General features: G+C 36.5%; 1 protein-coding gene across 1 annotated transcript in view; it reads left to right on the forward strand.

Annotated features, from left to right (window-relative positions):
• MMP20 (matrix metallopeptidase 20) overlaps positions 1–17,847 on the forward strand; it is a gene marked incomplete at its 5' end in the record, with an annotated part of 31,713 nt that extends 13,866 nt beyond the window's left edge. The window contains 4 exons of the mRNA XM_084894110.1: positions 3,946–4,082; positions 4,670–4,826; positions 16,312–16,415; positions 17,437–17,847. Coding sequence (XP_084750236.1) covers positions 3,946–4,082; positions 4,670–4,826; positions 16,312–16,415; positions 17,437–17,537 — 499 coding nt within the window. The 3' untranslated portion in view covers positions 17,538–17,847. The remainder of the gene's footprint in view (positions 1–3,945; positions 4,083–4,669; positions 4,827–16,311; positions 16,416–17,436) is intronic.
• Positions 17,848–19,640: the final 1,793 nt, after the last annotated feature.

Here is a 19,640-nt window from a genome sequence, read left to right on the forward strand (position 1 = left end):
GCATCATTGAAAGTCAACAAGCATCACTGTATTGACTTAAACCAATTCTCTGTTGTGTGTTAAGAATTCAAAGAGGCAGAGGATATGCTAAGATCCCTGACTCATTATTTCTTCTGAAGTCCCTCCTTCTAGCTAAAAAGGGGGTCCTTTACATTTTCACAGGTTGTGGCTTGTAAATATGATTCCCCATCATCTTCTCAGATGTTATAGACAGGTAATTTAAGGGCACCATGCACAGCTTCCACTATTTTTAACCCGCAGCACTGTCTCAACATGGGCTTTCAATTTTATAAGCTGTATTTTGCTTGGGTTTATGTGATGCTGCATGGTGAACTTCTTGGCCCCTGTAATATTCTGATAGAAGCAAACCTGGTTAGTGAACACCTCAGAAGGAAATGCTGCTCAGCCAGAGGTGGCAGTTTGTATTTCAAAGTTTTCAGTGACAGAAATGTTTTCTATCAGGAAGATACATATAGAAGGAAACTTGACTCTATTGGTAAACTCTAAGTTTATGTTTTATTTGTTATCAATTAATGAATTTATAGAGCAAAAAAACCTGTCTTTCTAAAGTATATACAAATAATTGTAAGAGTAGGTAGTCCAGAGTTTATAAAGCACTTCCATATGCATCATTTCAATTGATCCTTTCAAGTATTATCACAGATATTATCATTGCTCTCACTCTTATGTAACTGAAGGTACTTGAGTCTCAGAAAAATTAAGTGACTCTGAGATGAAACAAGGTTTCAAGCATCCCTTGGTTCTATCACTGCACCACATTGCCCAATGTCAGAGCAGAGGAGCAGCAGTTCAATTGTGAGCATCAAAAAGATAGGAAGAAGAAAGCTACCTCTTCCCCCCTGAAACTAGGGAAAAGGATAACAGAGAACAGCGTCAAGGAGAGTAAAAGGTTGAAGAGGATGGAAAACCAAGGTGTCCATTCAGCTCGTGCTGAATTACCTTGACAGTCCAGCAAATCGGAGATGAAGGCATCTGCCGAAAATGAGAGACTGGTGGGACAGGTTAGAGAGGTGGGAATAAAGATGGTTGGGTATCACAAAAAGGAACAGAGGTTTAACAAACATACATCAAGTCCCTAGATGTGCCAGGCACTGCTAAACCAATATTTAAAAGATGACTAATACATGGCCCTGCCCGCAAAGAGCACACAGGAATGGCATAGAGCAGCAAAGGGCCAGGTGACAGTTACAAATGGCCTAATCTCAAACTTCATGAAGTAGTTACTGTTCTTTCATGCAAAGGAATGAAAATTTCAGAGACTATGAAAATCAATGATCAAATAGGTTCTACTCAGCATCCTGAAACTGATATATTTCACCCACAAATATTTATTGAGCCCTGACTATATGCCAGGTATATAGTGTATATAGTGTATATAGTGTTGGCTCCTGGGAACACAAAAATAAACAATGAAGTTAAATATCTAATCTGCAGTTCCACAAGATCAATAAGTTCCATTGTTTTGTCTTCTTTATCAAAGATCAGATTACAGACTATTGATATGATGTGTTTATCTGTTTTCATTACCAGTTCAATATATCCTGCAGCTGTTCTTTTCCAAATAGCTCATGGATTTGGGGGTGTGGAGCTTATATTTTTTAAAATCCATTTACAGATGTATTAAGAGGTTATTTACTATACTATTATGTCAATTTTAATTTATTTGTTATTGTAATCTACAGCTCTAAGGTTATAAATCCTCTGAATATGTGCTCTGTTGCTTTATTACCCACCAGACATAATGTTTTTTCATTAATGTACTGAAAATTTTCATGACTATGGATTCCTCTGGAATTTGTGATACTTTAAGTGATGACTAGAGTTTATTCCTGCCTTATGCATATTATAATATGTCATAATAGTGCTTAAACCAGGGTTTCTCAACTTGGGTACTACTTATACTTGTGTTGGGCTATCCTGTGCATTGTGGGATATTTAGCAGCATCCCTGGCTTCCAGTAGACTCCAATAGTCCTGCCCAGCCCCAGTTGTAACACCAAAATTGTCACCAGACAATTCTTCTGGATACCCAAACCTATGCTCATCTTCATTTGGTGGTGAAGAAAAAGGACAAGAGAAAGCAGTCTCTCTTGCCTTCAGAAAAAGGTTGGCCTGATTGGTCAAGTTATAAACAAAGAAAAACCAAAGATCATAGCCTGAGAATGAGCAGTAGATGAGATTATGTATGTGATGAAAATCAGGACAGCTGAAGTCTAATTCGAGTCTGTCTCCCCGTAACCACCAGGTGAACTTTGGGCCCTTCAGCCATTCTGGGTCTGTCTTTCATCTGGTTATGTGTTCTAGATAAGGTTGAAATGTGTAGGGCCTGAGGCGTTGCAGTATGCCCTAAAAATGGACTCCTGCCCCCTGCGTATGGTCTACGGTGGGTGCCCAGTTAGTGGATAGTTAAGGCCTAAGTAAATAACATTTTTTATAATTATAAAATTCTAGAGGCTCAATGCAGGAAATTTATGTGAGAGGTTCGACCCTTGAAGCTACTGCAGCTGCCTTGGCCCTCACATTGTGGCAGCTGCCTTGACTTTGTTCAAGGTTGTTCGGCCGTCCAGACTAATTAGCATATTACGCTTTTATTATTATAGATAATATGTTTATAATGCACTTTCATATGCATTATTTCCTTTGATCCTCAGTGACCTCATGGGTTAGTCCAGGCATTATTTGCATTAAGAGATGATGAAACTGAGGCTTGGAGACACTGTCAGAACTCCAGCCTACACCTTCTGAACACAATGTGCTTTTCTTTCTGCCACTTAGGAAACACCAAGAATTGTCTTTCCCTTCTCAGTGTAGGTCTCTTTTAGATTTCATCATCGGTGCAAATTGCCTCACCGGGGATACCTTCACCAAACCCTTAAGTGCAATAGGGTATCCCTCTGTGTGTTCTCAGAGCATCCGGCACTTAGCTCTTTGTAGAACTAATCACTCTGAATTAGAATGTCTTAATGGCTTATCTAGTAAATCTCTACTACTAGATTTCAAGCTCCTTGAGGGCTGAGCCCAGGTCTCATTCAATGTTTCATCTTTGATGTTCCATAAATATTGGTTGAATTAATTGAATAGGAAAACCCAACATAAAATTTGAGAAATTTCTTAAGTCACTACATAGAAAGTTAAATGTCAAAACTTTATTACAGTTTCCCCATCCACTTGATAATTTTTCATATTGACTCTAGCTTTTATGGAGTCAACTATTCATATTTTTAAAAAAATAATTTTTATCTGAAAGATCAAAATGGACTACATATACATTGAAAGTTTCAACTCACAAGCCTCATGTATCCTGCCATATTTTATGGAAATAATATTGGGTAAGTGGATTCATGAATTGATAAACCTCCAGTTAATTTGTGTGTTGCTAGATTTTCTGTTAATTAGCCATCCAGTTTGAAAGCACAAATACTTTCAATAGATAAATATACAAGTAACATGATAATTTATAATTTAACATTTTTGTGTTTTTACTGGGAATAATGAGCATCTTCCAAACACAAAGTGTGGGCTTATTTATATAATGTTCATAATGCTCACCTGGACCATAAATATCTTTGTGAGATTTTAATTTTTAAAAGCTCAGAATATGAAAAGGAAGTTTGCATCAAATTATTGCAAATAGGAAGGTGCATAACTTAAGTGTGCAAATAATTTGTGATTTCCTTGTTATAACCTTCAGTATTTTAATCATCCTTACATAAATAAAGGAAAGGAGATTATAGACATACTAAGAAAATGGAAAGGGAGAAGAAACTGTTTACCAACATCAAAAAATGTATATTCCGCTTAAAAACAAGACAAAGGCAAGAGACATGTAGCAATGGCCTCTGGAAGGGTGGCTTGCAGTACATTTTCATTCAATTTTGGATCTAAATCAACTCTTGATCTTTATTTCTTTCGGGTTGCCCAATAGGATTTTCTGGCGGCGGCAGGTTCACTTGATGGCAGGAATCCGGCCCAGCACCATTACCAGCTCCTTCCCACAGCTCATGTCCAACGTGGATGCAGCTTACGAAGTGGCTGAGAGGGGCACCGCTTACTTCTTTAAAGGTACCCGACGGATTCCTCAGAGAGAGAGAGTGGCAGGCCGCAGTGCCAGTGTGTTTGGAACATGTAGCTCTGTCAGCATTTGTTCAGTAACCATGGAGCATGCTTTGGTCACTCCTTCTCCTCGGGTGGGAGAAATACCACCCCATTGTATTGTAGCAATGACAGAATTGACAATGACTATCAAACTGTTCTCAGAGCCAACCCTTTACCCTAGTGAGGCTTTGTGCTAGGGGACAGTGCCTATGGAGCTGGTTTATGCCCCTTCAGGTCCTCTTCTCGGAGTGGCATGGCATACCCTCCTGAGAGCCTCTAATGAACAAAAGCCAACATTTACCCAATGTGAGGAGAGCAATACCTTTCCTGCTCTGCCAGAGCATTTTATTTACCTTTGTTTTATTTGTGGATGGGGGACACATTTTAAGTCTTTTACTGAATTGAATAGTTAGAGACTTATAGCTCCTATTGGGTTATAGCCATGGCAAATATCCCAGAAATGCCCCTTTTATGAGCCAGCATAGAAATCCTTGTGAGTGAAGCGCACCAGTAAGAGGTACAGAGTTTTTGTAAGCTTCAACTTCTGCTTTTAGGCCCCCACTACTGGATAACAAGAGGATTCCAAATACAAGGTCCTCCTCGGACTATTTACGACTTTGGCTTTCCAAGGTACGTCCAGCGAATTGATGCTGCCGTCTATCTCAAGGATGCTCAGAAGACTCTTTTCTTTGTGGGCGATGAATACTACAGGTATGGATCTCCTCCTTTTTATTGTCCAGAGGTATTCAATGGGAAGAAAAAAACATTTTGCAGACATAAATGCAAGGCAAGTTTGCAATAGGCACCTTGACTCTTGGCCATTTACTGATGGTTGACACTGCCTTGAAGATATGGAGCCATCCAAATATCGATAATAGTGATATGTTAATTCAATAATACCATTCTTTGGTCACTAGGACACCAAACATCCTAATCTTTTAATGCACTCATTAACTGGACCCCCGGTGACCTAAAAGAGTGGATGCGGCACCCCCAAATACGTAACTACCCACTGGGAATGCCTGGGAGGAGAACTGGCTCCCTGTTATGTGAGCACCAGTGCATTTCAGAATACTCTGATTTTGTGCAATAGGACATGGTTATGACTATGGGCTCTTTCCTCTGACTATAGGAAAGTTCTGCTAAAAGGGAAAGGCCTTATTCCTGAGTCCTTTTACCCAACCCAGAACATGAAGATTCTTTTTATCCAAAATTAATTATTAATCATTTCCATTGCCTGTCTTGCTGGAGGTTATTATAAGCAGATCTGAATAAGGTGTCATATGTCAGCTAATCACTGCACACAGGGTCACATCTCATTTCACCTACTGAGTTTCTATCCTTAATTGATTCATGTTGAAAAATGAGTGCAGGTCTTTGCCAATCTCTCCCTCTGCACACCTCCTCTTTATTCCCAGTTCTCACTTTGGTGTTGCTTTCCCCCCTCAACTGCTAAAGAGAGGACACAAGTATATTCTAAGTGACTATACTTAGGGTTTGGTTGGAAGCAGGAGGTTTGGTCCAAGGGCTTTTATTTACCAACCAGGCTACTTCCCCACACAACCATTTACTTTTATTCCTTCCTTTCCTCTTTCTAATAGAACCCAGTTTTTGTTTTGTTTTGTTTTTTACATTGCTCCCATCACCTATGGCTAATTTCTCCTATAAATGTTCTCCCTTGCCTACCAATAGCAGGTAGAAGCCACACTAAGGAGTTTCTGGGGGTGTATCAATGCCATCATTCATTGAGATAGTCAATGTTTTCTAAATTTTATGTAAAGCAATTTGCAAATCTGTAAATTTTTTTCAGCCCCTTTGCACCCCTGAATCACTCTTTCTGTATGGACAGACTGAAGGCATAATTGATGCAATGTAGGACACAGTCTTCCACATTCCCTCCTTCCTGAATGCCCAGGAATACTGGAAATGGATCTGTATATGTAAAGATTTTATAGATAGTCATCATAAAGAAATAATAAAAACAAGAAAGATGAGTAGGGGTCAAATTTTGTCTTTTAATCGTAAATTTTAAAAAATGCATTACCAAACGACCACATTCAACCTATATATATTGGGCATAACTGTGTCTCAGGCTCTGTGCTAGGAACTGACACCAAGAGAGGCACAGTTTGCTGTCTGGGCAGGAGTGAGAGAGAATGTTAATCTTAAATCTAGCAGCAATCAATCCTTTGGCAATGTGGATTGCCTTTCTGTCTCTGTTTCATCATCTTCAAAATGGAGGTAAAAAACAGTATCGACTTCATAGACTTGTGAGGATGAATGGAAAATATGTGAAATGCGTATCATATAATAAGTTCTTAATTCATGTTAGGTGCTCTCAATGCCCTCAGCAAGTCTCACAATTGAAAGCAAATATATGAATAAATAACTAACAACAATTCAAGTGCCCTAACAGAAGACTGCACAGGGATCAGTGGGGCAAAACGAAGAGGAAATAGCCAAGAAATAACTCAAGGAAGCAATGACTGAGCTTCATCTTGATAGTAGAGTAGGAGTTTCCCAGTTAGGAAGGGGGACGGTGGCTTCCAGGCAAAGAGAGCAGTTAAAGGAAAGGCACTGATGTATGAAAGAGCCTGTGTGTGTGGGAAAACCCTGAAGAAGTTCACTAAGTTAAAACGTGGGCTGGAATGAGAGATGTGGCCCAGAGATAAGCAGGGTGTAGATCGTGGAGGACCTGTGTTTTTATAGGAAGATCATAGATCTTATTTTCTAGAGATGAGGGATACCATTAAATGTCTTAAATAAAGGAAGAATCTAATAAGAATTATGTTATAAAAAAAATCATTCTGCCCGGCAGTATGACTAAATTTGAGGGGGGCAAGATCGAAAGTCAGCTAAACCAGTTAGACCAGAAGGTAGAGGAAAACATGTTCAAAGTGTTCAAAGAAAAACTATTTTTCAAAAATGAAGGCAAAATAAAGGCATTCCCACACATACAAAAGCTGGAAGAGTTTATTGCTAGTACATTTTCAGGCTGGACATAAATGTTGTAAAAGGTAGTAATTTAAATCCACAGTAAAAAAAAAAAAGAATACCAGTAAATCTAATTATGTAATTATAGAAGATAACATCAATATATATATTTCTACTCTTAACTGATTTAAAATTAACTGTATAAAACAATATGGATATAAATATATTGCTGGGCCTTTATGACATAGAAATATATTTGTCAGTAACAGCACGAAGGCGTTGGGTGGAAGAAAAACTGTGTTAAGCTGAGGAAAGGACACCAATTAGTGATACTGGTGTCACACAAACAAGAGAACAAGAAAAGATACATAAGAGATTACAATAACAATATTTTATATTTTCTCTTTTTTCTTCCAGCTTCTTTAGAAGACATTGAGTTATATAAAATAGTAATTATAACAATATATTTTGGAGTTTGTAACATATTCAGATGTAATAGGTTTAACAGTAATACCACAAAAAGAGGGGTAGGGAATAGAGTTATATAGGAATTATGCTTTAATATCTCCCTTGAATTAAGTTAGTAGAAGCAGATTATGGTGAATTTATAGGTATATGGTATGCACTAAGGAAATAACTTAAAAAGTGAAAAAATTATGAAAGGAATTAAAATGGTACATTAAAAATGTTTTCATTAATGCAAAAGAAAAATCTAAGGGTCAATAGAGGAACAAAAAGATTTGAAGCATATAGAAAACAAAAAGTAAAATGGCAAATGTAAGTTCAATTACATTAATAATATTAAATGTGAATGGATCAAACAATCTTATCAAATCCCAGATTATCACACTAGATTAAAAATTCAAGACCCAACTATGCTATCTACATGAGACACACTTTAAATTTAAAGATACAAATAGCTTGAAAGTAAAAGGATAGACTATATCATACATATATATCACATATATCGATAGATAGATAGAAAGATAGATAGATAGGTAGATAGATATGCAATAAGAAAGCTGAAGAGTAACTGTATCAATATCGGGGGGGGGGGTAAACTTTAAAAAAAAAAATGTCAGTATGGATAGAGAGGGACATTTTATAGTGACCAAAGGGTCAATCTACCAAGAATTATGAGCCTGATAACAGAGCCCCAAAGCTGATAAAAAAAAAATAAAGGGAAAAACAACAATTGAATAATAATAATAATTGAAGGCTTCAATACTTCACATTCAATAATAGAACAACTAAACATCAATATAAATAAGGAAAAGACTTGGACAGCACTATAAATGAAGTAGATTAACATATATCTATAGAATAACACTTCACTCAACAACAGCAGAATACATATTTTTCTCAAGTGCATGTGGCACATTGTCCAGGATAGATGATGTGTTAGGCCAGAGTACAAGTCTCAATATATTTAAAACAATTGAAATCATACAAAATATATTCTCTAATAACAAAGAAATAAAGTTAGAAATCAATACCAGAAAAAAAACTGGAAATTTTACAAAAATGTGAAAATTAAATGGCAATACTCTTAAAACAACCAATGGGTCAAAGAAGAAATCACAAGGGAAATCAGAAAACACTTACAAATGAGTGAACGTGGAAACACAACATACAAAAATTTATAGATGAAGGGAAGGCAGTACTCAAAATGAAATTCATAGATATAAAATGCCTGTATTAAAAAAGAAAAAGAATTTCAAATTAGTAATCTAACCTTTTATGTTAAGACACCAGAAGGGAAAAGAGCAAATTAAACCTAAAGCAAGCAGAAAGAAGGAAACAATAAAAATTGCAGTGGGAATAACTAAAATAGAAAATAAAAAGGTAATTTAAGAAAATAAAATGTTGGCTCTTTAAGAAGACCAAGAAAATTTACCAACTTCTAAGTAAATTAACCTTTGAAACAGAAAAATCCAATTACTAAAATCAGAAATGAAAGGGGGACATTCCAACCAATCCTATAAAGGAATACTATAAACAATTGCATGCCAACGATAACATGAAGTTGACAAATTCCCAGAAAGATACAAATGATGAAATTGAGTCAAGAAGAAATAGACAGTCTGAATAGACCTATAATAAGTGAAGAGATTGAATTCATAATGAAGAAAAAAAAAAAAAAAAACTGCCCTCAAAGAAAAGTCCAGGCCCAGATGGTTCCACTGGTAAATTCTACCAAAACATTTAAAGAAAAATTAATACCAATATTTCACAAACTCCTCCAAAATAAAGAAGGGATGGAAGACTTCCCAACTCATTGCATAAGGCCAGCATTACCCTAATACCAAAGCCATCAAAGACATCACAAGAAAATAAAACTTCAGACCAAAATCTATCATGAAAATGGATGCAAAAATTCTTCAAAAATACTATCAAAGCAAATCCAGCAACAAATTTAGAATTACATACAATGTGCAAATGAGATTTTCCCTAGAAATGCCAGATAGGTTTAACATCTGAAAGTTAATATACAATAGCAATAGAATTTAAAAAGCGTAAGTATCTCAATAGATGCAGAAAAGCATTTCACAAAATCTCACACTGTTGTGTTTTTTTTTAAAAAACAACTCTCAGCAAACTAGTAATGGGAAGTGTTTTCAACCTGATAAAAGGCACTGATGCAAAGTTCACAGTGGATATCATACTCAGGAGTGAAAAACTGGATGCTTTCCCCCTACAGTCAAGAAAAGACAAAATTTTCCACTCTCACCAATTCCATTCAACATTGGACTGGAGATTGTAGCTAGGACAATTAAGCAATAATTAATGAACTAAAAGACATCCAAACTGGAAAGAAAGTAAAACCATATTTATTTGCAGTCACATAAATTTTGTATAGAAAAGCTTAAGTAATATTAAAATAAATAAATATATATATATATATATATATATATATATATATATATATATATTAGAATAATTGAATTCAGCAAATTTGCAGAGTATGATTTCAATATGCAAAAATCAATTATATTTCTGGCCACCTCAATGAAGAATATAAAAATGAAATAGAAGAAACAATTTCATCAAAAAGAAAAGCACTTAGATATATATTTATCTGAAAATTACAAAACATGGTTTAAAGAAAATAAATAAGATCTTAATGGAAAAATATATCATGTTCATGGATTAGAAACCTTAATATTTTTAAGATGGTGATATTCCCCAAACTGTTTTTACAGACTCAACACAATCCCTATCAAAATACCACCTGACTTCTTTGTAAAAGCTGTCAAGCTGACCTTAAAATTCATGTGGAAACTCATAGGATCCAGAATAGCCAAAATATCTTGAAAAAGAACAAAGTTGAAGCACTCAGACTTCCCCATTTCAAAACTTACTACAAAGCAATAGGTGATACTAACATAAGGCTAGACTTATAGATCAATGGAATAAAATTGACAGTCCAGAAATAAACTCATATCTATGGTCAGTTGATTTTATATTAATTTATATGTACATTAATATGCTTTTTACTTATTTTAGAAAGAGAAGGGGAGAGGGATAGAGAGAAAAACTTCAATGATGAGAATCATCAATCGGCTCCCTCCTGCACACCTTGACTGGGGATCAAGCCTGCAACCTAGGCATGTGCCCTGACTGGGAATCAAACCATGACTTCTTGGTTCTTGGATCCATGCTCAACCAGTGAGCCACACTGGCCAGGCAATGGTCAGTTGATTTTTGACTAGGATGCTATGGCCATTCAATAGGGGGAAAGAATGTGCTGGTGGGACCCAGGAATAAAAATGTCCACAGGAGAGTGGACATATAGGTCTTTAACTCCAAGAACTCAGGCTGGAGAGATAAGTTTGGATTCATCATATAATCAGGTAGTAATTGAGACCATCAATATTTTTCCATGTTCTTACAAATTCTTTGTTCCAAGACCTGGTTCCTGAACTCTTGTCTGGGATGGGACATGGCAGCTTCTCACTCTTCTCCCTTCTCTTCTTTCGGACCACTCTCCTCTCTATCCTTTGCTGCTGTAAATTACAAAGGTCCCTTCCTCCATGAAAGTCATATGATTCTTGGCTAGAAGTGGATTATTAACTTCAAAGGAGATTCCAGTTTTCCATTTCACTAGAAAAAACCTCCTTGAAGAAACTTCCTAAAAATATATCTCTTAGATACTTTATGAAAAAAAAATGCCTTTTTTGCAATCCTTCCTCACATTTTTTTTTTTAAGTATCCATTAGCAGACACAGCTCCTCATTTGATTCTTTAAAAGGGGCAGAATGGAGGCAGCATTGCCATTGACAAGCATCATCACAATAAAAATCCTAAGAAATCTGAGTTTTGAGCATAAAATTAAACACAGACTTTACCAAAATAGTGCCCAAAACCTTATGTTACAAAGGTGGAGAGCAGGATAATATGTCGAAAAATACCACATGAAGCATCTGTGGTACCATGCCATTCATAGTGAATTTAAATCTCAGAAATGACTATTTAACATCTATACACATTAATCAATATTAAATGATGAAATAATTCTAGGTCAATTCATTTTACTTGGTACTTAGGTAATTTGGTTGGTGTTTCTTGTTTCACAGACAAGACCTCAGTGATGAGAAAGCATGCAATTGATTTCAACAGGTAGTAGATAGTAAATTCATAATACAAATTCTGTTCTTTTTTAACATTTAAATTCAGCTAATATTTATTGATTACTTATTATGTGTTGGGAATTTAACACAGAATTCTAACACATAAGCAAGGCTGAGTATTTTCTCTTATTTTCCCATCCGCTTTCTAAACAATCTTGAGATATCGATACTGCAATTTCCTAATACAGGTAAAAACATTGAATCAGCCAAAACCGGTTTGGCTCAGTGGATAGAGCGTGGGCCTGTGGACTGAAAGGTCCCAGGTTTGATTCCAGTCAAGGGCGTGTACCTTGGTTGCAGGCACATCCCCAGTAGGGGGTGTGCAAGAGGCAGCTGATCAATGATTCTCTCTCATTGATGTTTCTACCTCTCTATCTCTCTCCCTTCCTCTCTGAAAAAAAATCAATAAAATATACTAAAAAAAACAACAACATTGAATCAGAGAGATTAAGTGATTAGCTCAAGGTGACACAGCCAAATACAATCTATCTGAGGCAATGTTTCATGTCTTCTGGATCCAAATTCAGAGGTCTTCCCCATTCACCACATATACTCATTCTTCATTCATTTAACCATTTATTTATTTACTGTTGATTAAAATACCCATACCCATGATCCTTACCTCATTATATAATTTCCTTTTACCTTCAGTAAAATCTTCAACATATCAGTAGATCTTCTTAATCTTTTTTTTCTTTATTGATTACATATGTGTCCTTATCGCCCCATTCCCCCCCTCCCACCCCACCCTCATTCATGCCCTCATCCCCCTGTTATCAGTGTCCATTGGTTAGGCTTATATGCATGCATACAAGTCCTTTGGTTGATCTCTCCCCTTACCCCCACCCAGATCTTCTTAATCTTAATCCCTTATTAAATTCTCTGGACTGCCTCCAACATTCTCCAGCCCTCCTTTCTCCACCTCTCTGTAGCCTTGCCTGCCATTGCAAACTGTTATCCTGATAAAGTGTGTTTGAAGATTAGGTAAAGATTAAACTCACTGATGATTTAGAATCCCAGGTTGAATCACAAGTTCACTTAACCTCATGCTAGCCAGTCAGAGTTAATGGTTGCTGAAGCTAACATAAACCACATCTTATGGTTTGTTTGTCTACATATTGTGTGTGTGGTGATGATAACATCTTAAATCTTATGTATGTATAAGGTATCCCCAAAATGTACACACACACTTTGAATAATTATAAAGGCAGTGTTTGTTAAAATACATTTCACATTCAAAGTTATCAGCTATTAAAGTGTGTACACATTTGGGGGGACACACACTGTATAGTGTGTGTGTGTGTGTGTGTGTGTGTGTGTGTGTGTGTGTGTGTAAAAATTGTCTCTCATCCTCATGACCACTATGATCCATATAAGGAAGCCAGAGCTCACAGCTCTGAGCACTTGCCCCTGATCACAGAGCCTGCTACAGTCATCTGGCTGTTCATGTTGTGTCCTTTGCTCTGTAACAGAAATCCTCAAGTGTGTGTCCACAAATCAAGGGCTAGCTCATCACAACATTTTTAGAAGTCCATAACAAAATAACAACAACATCACAATATTATGTATATTGGGGAGTGGGACCTGTGTCAGGATAAAGACACATTACTGGCAAGAACCATCTTTTATTCTGAGAGTATGTCCTTTCTGACTTTTTGGTATTAAAGTTTCTTTTCTTTGTGAAATGGTAATGAAAATAGGTGGTAATTTTTTTGATGGTTTGATGGTAATGCTCTTACTTGGTAAAATGAAAAGGTGAGCTGTATTAGTTATATAGGCCCTGTCTACATAATGTCTACATAAAAGTTCAAATGAAATATTAAGATGTTATCAGATAATCTCAAAATGGTGATTTTTGTGTCAGACTGGTACTTTGAAATGGAGTTTGTTGAGAATAATACTCTTTGGAAAGCAGTTATAGGATAGGAGGCAAGAGAGCAGAAAGGAATATATCAGTGGTAGAAGAGCTGGAGGAAAGGAATAGTAATTTCACAATTTTGTCAAGGACTTTGCCTAGGTTTCTATAGATATGATTGAGAATTAAAATTTGCATTGGACATTGCTTTGCTAATTTTTCTTCTGAAATTTTATTGACATATAATATTATTACCTTTGTTATCCTCTGAATATACAGGATGTCCTCAAAAAATGTATACATACTTCAATAGCTGATAAATTTTTAAATGAAATGTATTTTAACAAACACTGCCTTTATAATTATTCAGATTTTAAAGGGACACTCTATAGATACATAAGATTTTAGATGTTACCACCACCCACCTCAGTGAACTAAGCAGACAAATAAAAATAGAAATTTTTCTTTTTCAGATTTTCCTATTGTATTAAGTCATTTTTTTTCTTGAAAATATATTTCTGAATTATTTAAGCTTTATCTCTATTCTCAAGAAAGATCTTTGCTCTGTCCTTTCTTACTTTCCAGACTTCCGCATCCAATTTTAATATCATGCAAGCAGATCCCAACTTGTATTAGGTTTCCCTGAAAATATTCTTTAGTGAGTCACTTGTTTGGAACTGAGACAGATTTTACCCTACAGCAGTATAAATGGTGATTAAGTTCTCAAAATCACTCATAAATGTCTTTCAAACATACACAAATTATAACAGTTCAACTTCAAATCCTGTATCAGAACAGACAAAAGACGATAAAGATATAGGAAGATCATTCCACCATTTTTCCTGAGCATAGGTCAACATTAGGCAAAGAATTCAAAATAGGTTACGTGATCTATTACCCTCCCACTGTGATCCCCTCTGTAGCTACAGACATACCAAATGCCTGGTAGCAGCTTTGCTTTCTTTTACGTTCCATACCCCAAATATTTTAAGCTTTAAAATGATCTTCCTTGCCCTAACCGGTTTGGCTCAGTGGATAGAACGTTGGCCTAGGAACTGAAGGGTCCCAGGTTCGATTCTGGTCAAAGGCATGTACCATGGTTATGGGCACATTTCCAGTGAGGGTGTACAGGAGGCAGCTGATCGATGTTTCTCTTTCATTGATTTTTCTAACTCTTCATCCCTCTCCCTTCTTCTCTGTAAAAAAAAAAAAAAAAAAATCAATAAAATATATTTAAAATAAAATAATCTTCCTTATTCCTACCAATCAAAGCTTCCTCAATAGGACTTTCTCAGGGAAGTGGGAAAGGGAAAACACCCTGGTGAACAAAGATTAACATGTGAACCACCTGTGCTCTATTTTGAATGAAGAGCTCCAGATGGAACAAAGGGAGCAAAAGAAATCTAAGCCCTGAGGGAGCCAACGTGCCTGGACTGTTCCTTTTTTGTCTCTATTTTTTCCCTAACTTCACACCTGATACCTTGCAGTCATTCCTTCTCATAGCGCACAGTGCCAACCCTCTCATCGAGCTGGCATGTCGGAAGATGATGGAATCCAGTACATGGTTTCTATTTTCATTTGTGCTGCAGTGAAGGTTCTAATGGCTCTCCCGGAAAGGGAGTTTGGGAAAGTTAGCTGTCACGCCCGTCCTCAGAGCCCCGTATCAATCTGGCTAGTTTCAGCTTGACTTCCTTCCCAATGCTTAACTTCTGCTCAGTATCCTAAGAGATCTGTCAATGGCCTGTGTATTCTTAGCCACAGGAGAAGACATTTCAGGAGGAAGTCTGTATTATCTGTTGCCATAGGCAACTGCCCAGTGGTTCAGACACCAGGAAAAACTGTCTAAGCTTTTGGTTGGAAAGGACTTGGGTGTCCTTTCCCTGGGAATGCCATCGCTGAGAACTCTGTGCTGAGGAAGAAGGGACTTCCTTACACTTTAATGAAGTCTTCCTGAAGAGATGAGAGTTGCTCTGCCCACATACTGAACTCATACAATGATTCACAGGATGATTCATGCAAGTCACAGTCTTTTTTATTATACAAGCTGAGTAAGTTTGATCACAAAGAGATGCATTGACTGATTTTGAGAATTATCGCTGAATGGTGGTTGCTGATCCAGAAAAAAAATACCTAAACTATTCGGTCAGTCATGAAATCTTCCGAGAAAACGAAAGTGATGTGATTCAATTAAACTGATTTAAAAAGCAGATCTCAGTTATTCCAGGTTTTCTTGTGTCTTATCTTTACCTATTGATCTTTCACACATTTGTTCATTCATTGTGCATTTTTTGTTCAGTCCCACCTCTGTGGGCGAATAACAAGAAGCCCATGAATCAAAGCCTCTCTGAAGAACTTTCACCTGTTTGGTGAGCCAAGAAATTCATACATGGGGTGGGGATGGAGGAGAGAGAGGAAGAGAGAAGAATTAAAACAGTAAATAAAGCATGAAAATATATGCAGAGTTCCTTTTGAAAGGCAACACTTTTTAAATTATGGGAACATTTTGCTATAATATATAGAATAACTACTTCTAAGCAATATATCAGCCCAGAAACTCTTTAGAGAAAGCTAGTGGTTCCAGAATCTCAAGAACCTGGGGGAGGAGGGAGGAGAGAGAGAGAGCGAGAGAGAGCGAGAGAGAGCGAGAGAGCGAGAGAGAGAGTTAAAGTAAATTATATACTAGTCAGGTATATTCAGCCATGGCTAAATATACCTGACTAGTACAATGTCACCACAATTAATAAAAACCTCTTTTATGAAATAATACTTCCTCCAGCTATGATGAACGAAAAAGGAAGATGGAAAAGGACTATCCAAAGAATACTGAAGAGGAATTTTCAGGAGTAAATGGACAAATAGATGCTGCTGTGGAATTAAATGGTGAGTATTTTCACCAAAAACTTTCTTTGTGCAATTAATCTGGGCTCTAATGTTAACAGAAAAGTGGGTTCCCAAATGGAAGTCCTTCATTCTTATCTTTGGTCCCAAGTCCCTTATAAATTTAGAAACCAGATTAACCCCTAGAAGAATAACTATAAAAGGTCTGCCATTATGGTTCTCTCTTTGAGAAAGGGAAGTTTTAAAAGTATAGCTTCAATCCATTAGTCAGCTACATTATAAAGTTTACCTGGTCAAAATTATCATTTTTATCTTTAAAATGCACATACTCTCAAGTTTCCCAGTATCTTTCCTCACTCCATCACTCAACTTCTGAAATTCAACACATAGTTTACAGTTTGGGAAGGTGATTTGAATTAAACTGGGTTGAATAAATTTAATTGAATCTTTTGGACCAGTCAGCACATTCTTTTTGAGAATATAGCGCAGAGCTGGACACTTCAGAAATGTAAAGACAGTTCCAGATATGGTCTCTGCTCTGCCAAAATGGTTAATATCTTTGGGAAAACCCTCCATCCAACAGAGATTAAATTGCTAGAAAACAAGGCTATTTATAATCTGGTGTTGAATCATGTGGAGGTCTTCACAATAATAGCGAGAGGTGATCTGAGAAAGAAAATATCAGAACCAGCATTCATAGTTGGAGAGTTCATGGTGGGACTTCAGCTAGAGGTTTGACTAGGGAAAGAAAGGGGAGGGGACTTCCTGGAGGGGAACAGCCTGAGCAAAAGCACCAAGCATCACTGAACTTGACACATCAGATGACCCCAAGGAGAAGGCTAGGCCTGGCTGGAAGAGAGAAGGAGAGAGGTGATTGAGAAGTTAGAGGTGGCAGGTCACAGAGCTCAGTGAGAACCATGCAGAGGGCTTGCTAACTGCCACCTGACACACATTCCCAATTCCCCTTCGGTGCCACATCAAGAAAATGACAGTTACAAATCCTCCCATTTATAAATTTGCAAGTCATTTTCAGTAACCACAATTTCAACTTTGTCTCTTTTAGGCTACATTTACTTCTTTTCAGGACCAAAAGCATACAAGTATGACACAGAAAAGGAAGATGTGGTTAGTGTGCTGAAATCTAGTTCCTGGATTGGTTGCTAAAGAGGAAGGTCTAATCTTTCCTAAGGAATGAAGAAGACTGCAAGCAGCTGGTAACTGAATTAAGGACTCAAGCAGAAATTAGGGTAGGGATTCTTCCCATAGCCTTCAGTTCTAAGGGCAACTTAGAGTTCATTGAAGAGAATTATACTTCTACATTTTTTTTATAGTTGTGGATTCATAATTTTAATCCAAATGAGAAATTCCTATGTGGTCAACTTCACATAAAATCAGAATCAAAATAGTGTACTCTTCAGTTAGACACTCATTTCTTTTCTTACCTAATATCCTGAAGTAAAATGATAACTTTGGATTTCACTTCCAAGAAGAGCCTACTTGTGGATTCCCTGACATATAATTTTTTTTTTTGTAGGAACTGGCCATTACCATACAAATTATAATTAAACTTGTGGCTTCTGTGGCCTTAACATTTGCTATGATGAATACGAATTTATCCTTTTGTGCTTTAAACATATCACAAACAAAAGTGTGTAAGTTTTGTTTCTCATTTTTGTTTGTTTATGTGTAAACATAAACAAAGTAGGTTATGGTCTTTAAAGTAGGTTATGGCAGGAAAACCTATTCAAGTAAATTTTCATATGAGGCCAGAGGTAGGCATTTTGCAACAGAAAAGCTTTTAACAAAAGCCAATTAAAATGTTTTATAAGAACAATTTCTTCATTTCTCTTTTCTGTTCATATTTACTAGCTTCTATCACATTTTACTTGGCAACACATTCCTTGTGTATATATATAAACACCTCAAACCTTGAGATAGTATTGTGAGTATACAGAGCTAGAATAAATATCAGTAATTCCCTCTACTTCCTGCTTCCTGACAATAAAATGCCCTCAATGAGTGAGGCTCTTCTGAACACTTCTTTATTTAAGGGAGTTCATCTTTTGTTTCTGTTTTTGTCACTTCAAGCTAAACCTTTTTTTCTATTTGTCATTAATACAGATAAAACATAGCTGCCTGTCATTATTATGATTTTTTTTTTTTTTTTTACATTTAGAATGTAAGGATTCTAAAACACATTAGTGGTTCTGAAATTAGATGATAAAATACATTTAACATGCTTCATAGACTGCATGGAATATCTGAAGTGTTCAACAGATGTTAGCTATGATTGTTACTGTCATTTGTTAAATTTGTTTCATACGCTACACAGACAATAGTGTGGTAGGCAGAGAGACAGGGTTGAGGAGGTCAATGGGAGAGAAAAAGCAGGTATCTGTAATACTTTACACAATAAAGATACATTTTTAAAGGTAAAATAAATAAAAATAAAAGCTTTGGGGCAGTTACGCAAGGGTACGCTAAGCTTTCCATTGGTGTCCTTTATTGAAAATGGTTATTTACGGCTCACATGTTGCATCTTTGACTATTGAAGAAAACTCTACTGTGCCTGTTTTCCAGTGTCAACTGCCTTTATAGAGTTAGAAAAGTCACTTTTGCAAAAACCACCTGAGGAGAACTTCTTAATATTAGTAAACAAGAAGGCAAACCAGCCTGGCAGTTGCGCAAATGGCAACCCTGGAGTTACCATATACTAGTATATATCAGCAATTCCACTCCTCTGTATATACCTATGAGCAACAAAAACATATGTCCATACAAAATGTGTACACAAATGTTCATAGCAGCATTATCCATAATAACCAAAAAATGGAAACATGTCCATCAAATAATGAATGGATTTTTTTCAGTGTGGTAAATTCATACAACTGAATTTTATTCAGCAATAAAAAAGGATTAATACATACTTCAACAGGGATGAATCCTGAAAACATTACACTAAGTGAAAGAAGTCAGACACAGGAGGCCACACAGTGTACGCTTCTATTCATATGAAATGTTCAGAAGAGAAAAATCCACAGAGACAGAAAGCTGACTAGTGCTTGTCAGGAGTTGGGGAAAAGGGAATGGGCGGTGACTACCCATGGCTATGGGATCGCTTTGTGAAGTGGTGAAAATGTTCTAGAAGTGATGGTGATGGTTGCACAGTTCTGTACACTTTAAATGGATGAATTGTATGGTAGATGAGTTATAGCTCAGTAAACCTGTTGTCTTCCTTGTGTTGTGTGCTGACCCAGGAACATGCAC

Source organism: Pipistrellus hanaki, assembly GCF_964339955.1.
Source record: "Pipistrellus hanaki genome assembly, chromosome: 9".
Classification (NCBI taxonomy): domain Eukaryota; kingdom Metazoa; phylum Chordata; class Mammalia; order Chiroptera; family Vespertilionidae; genus Pipistrellus; species Pipistrellus hanaki.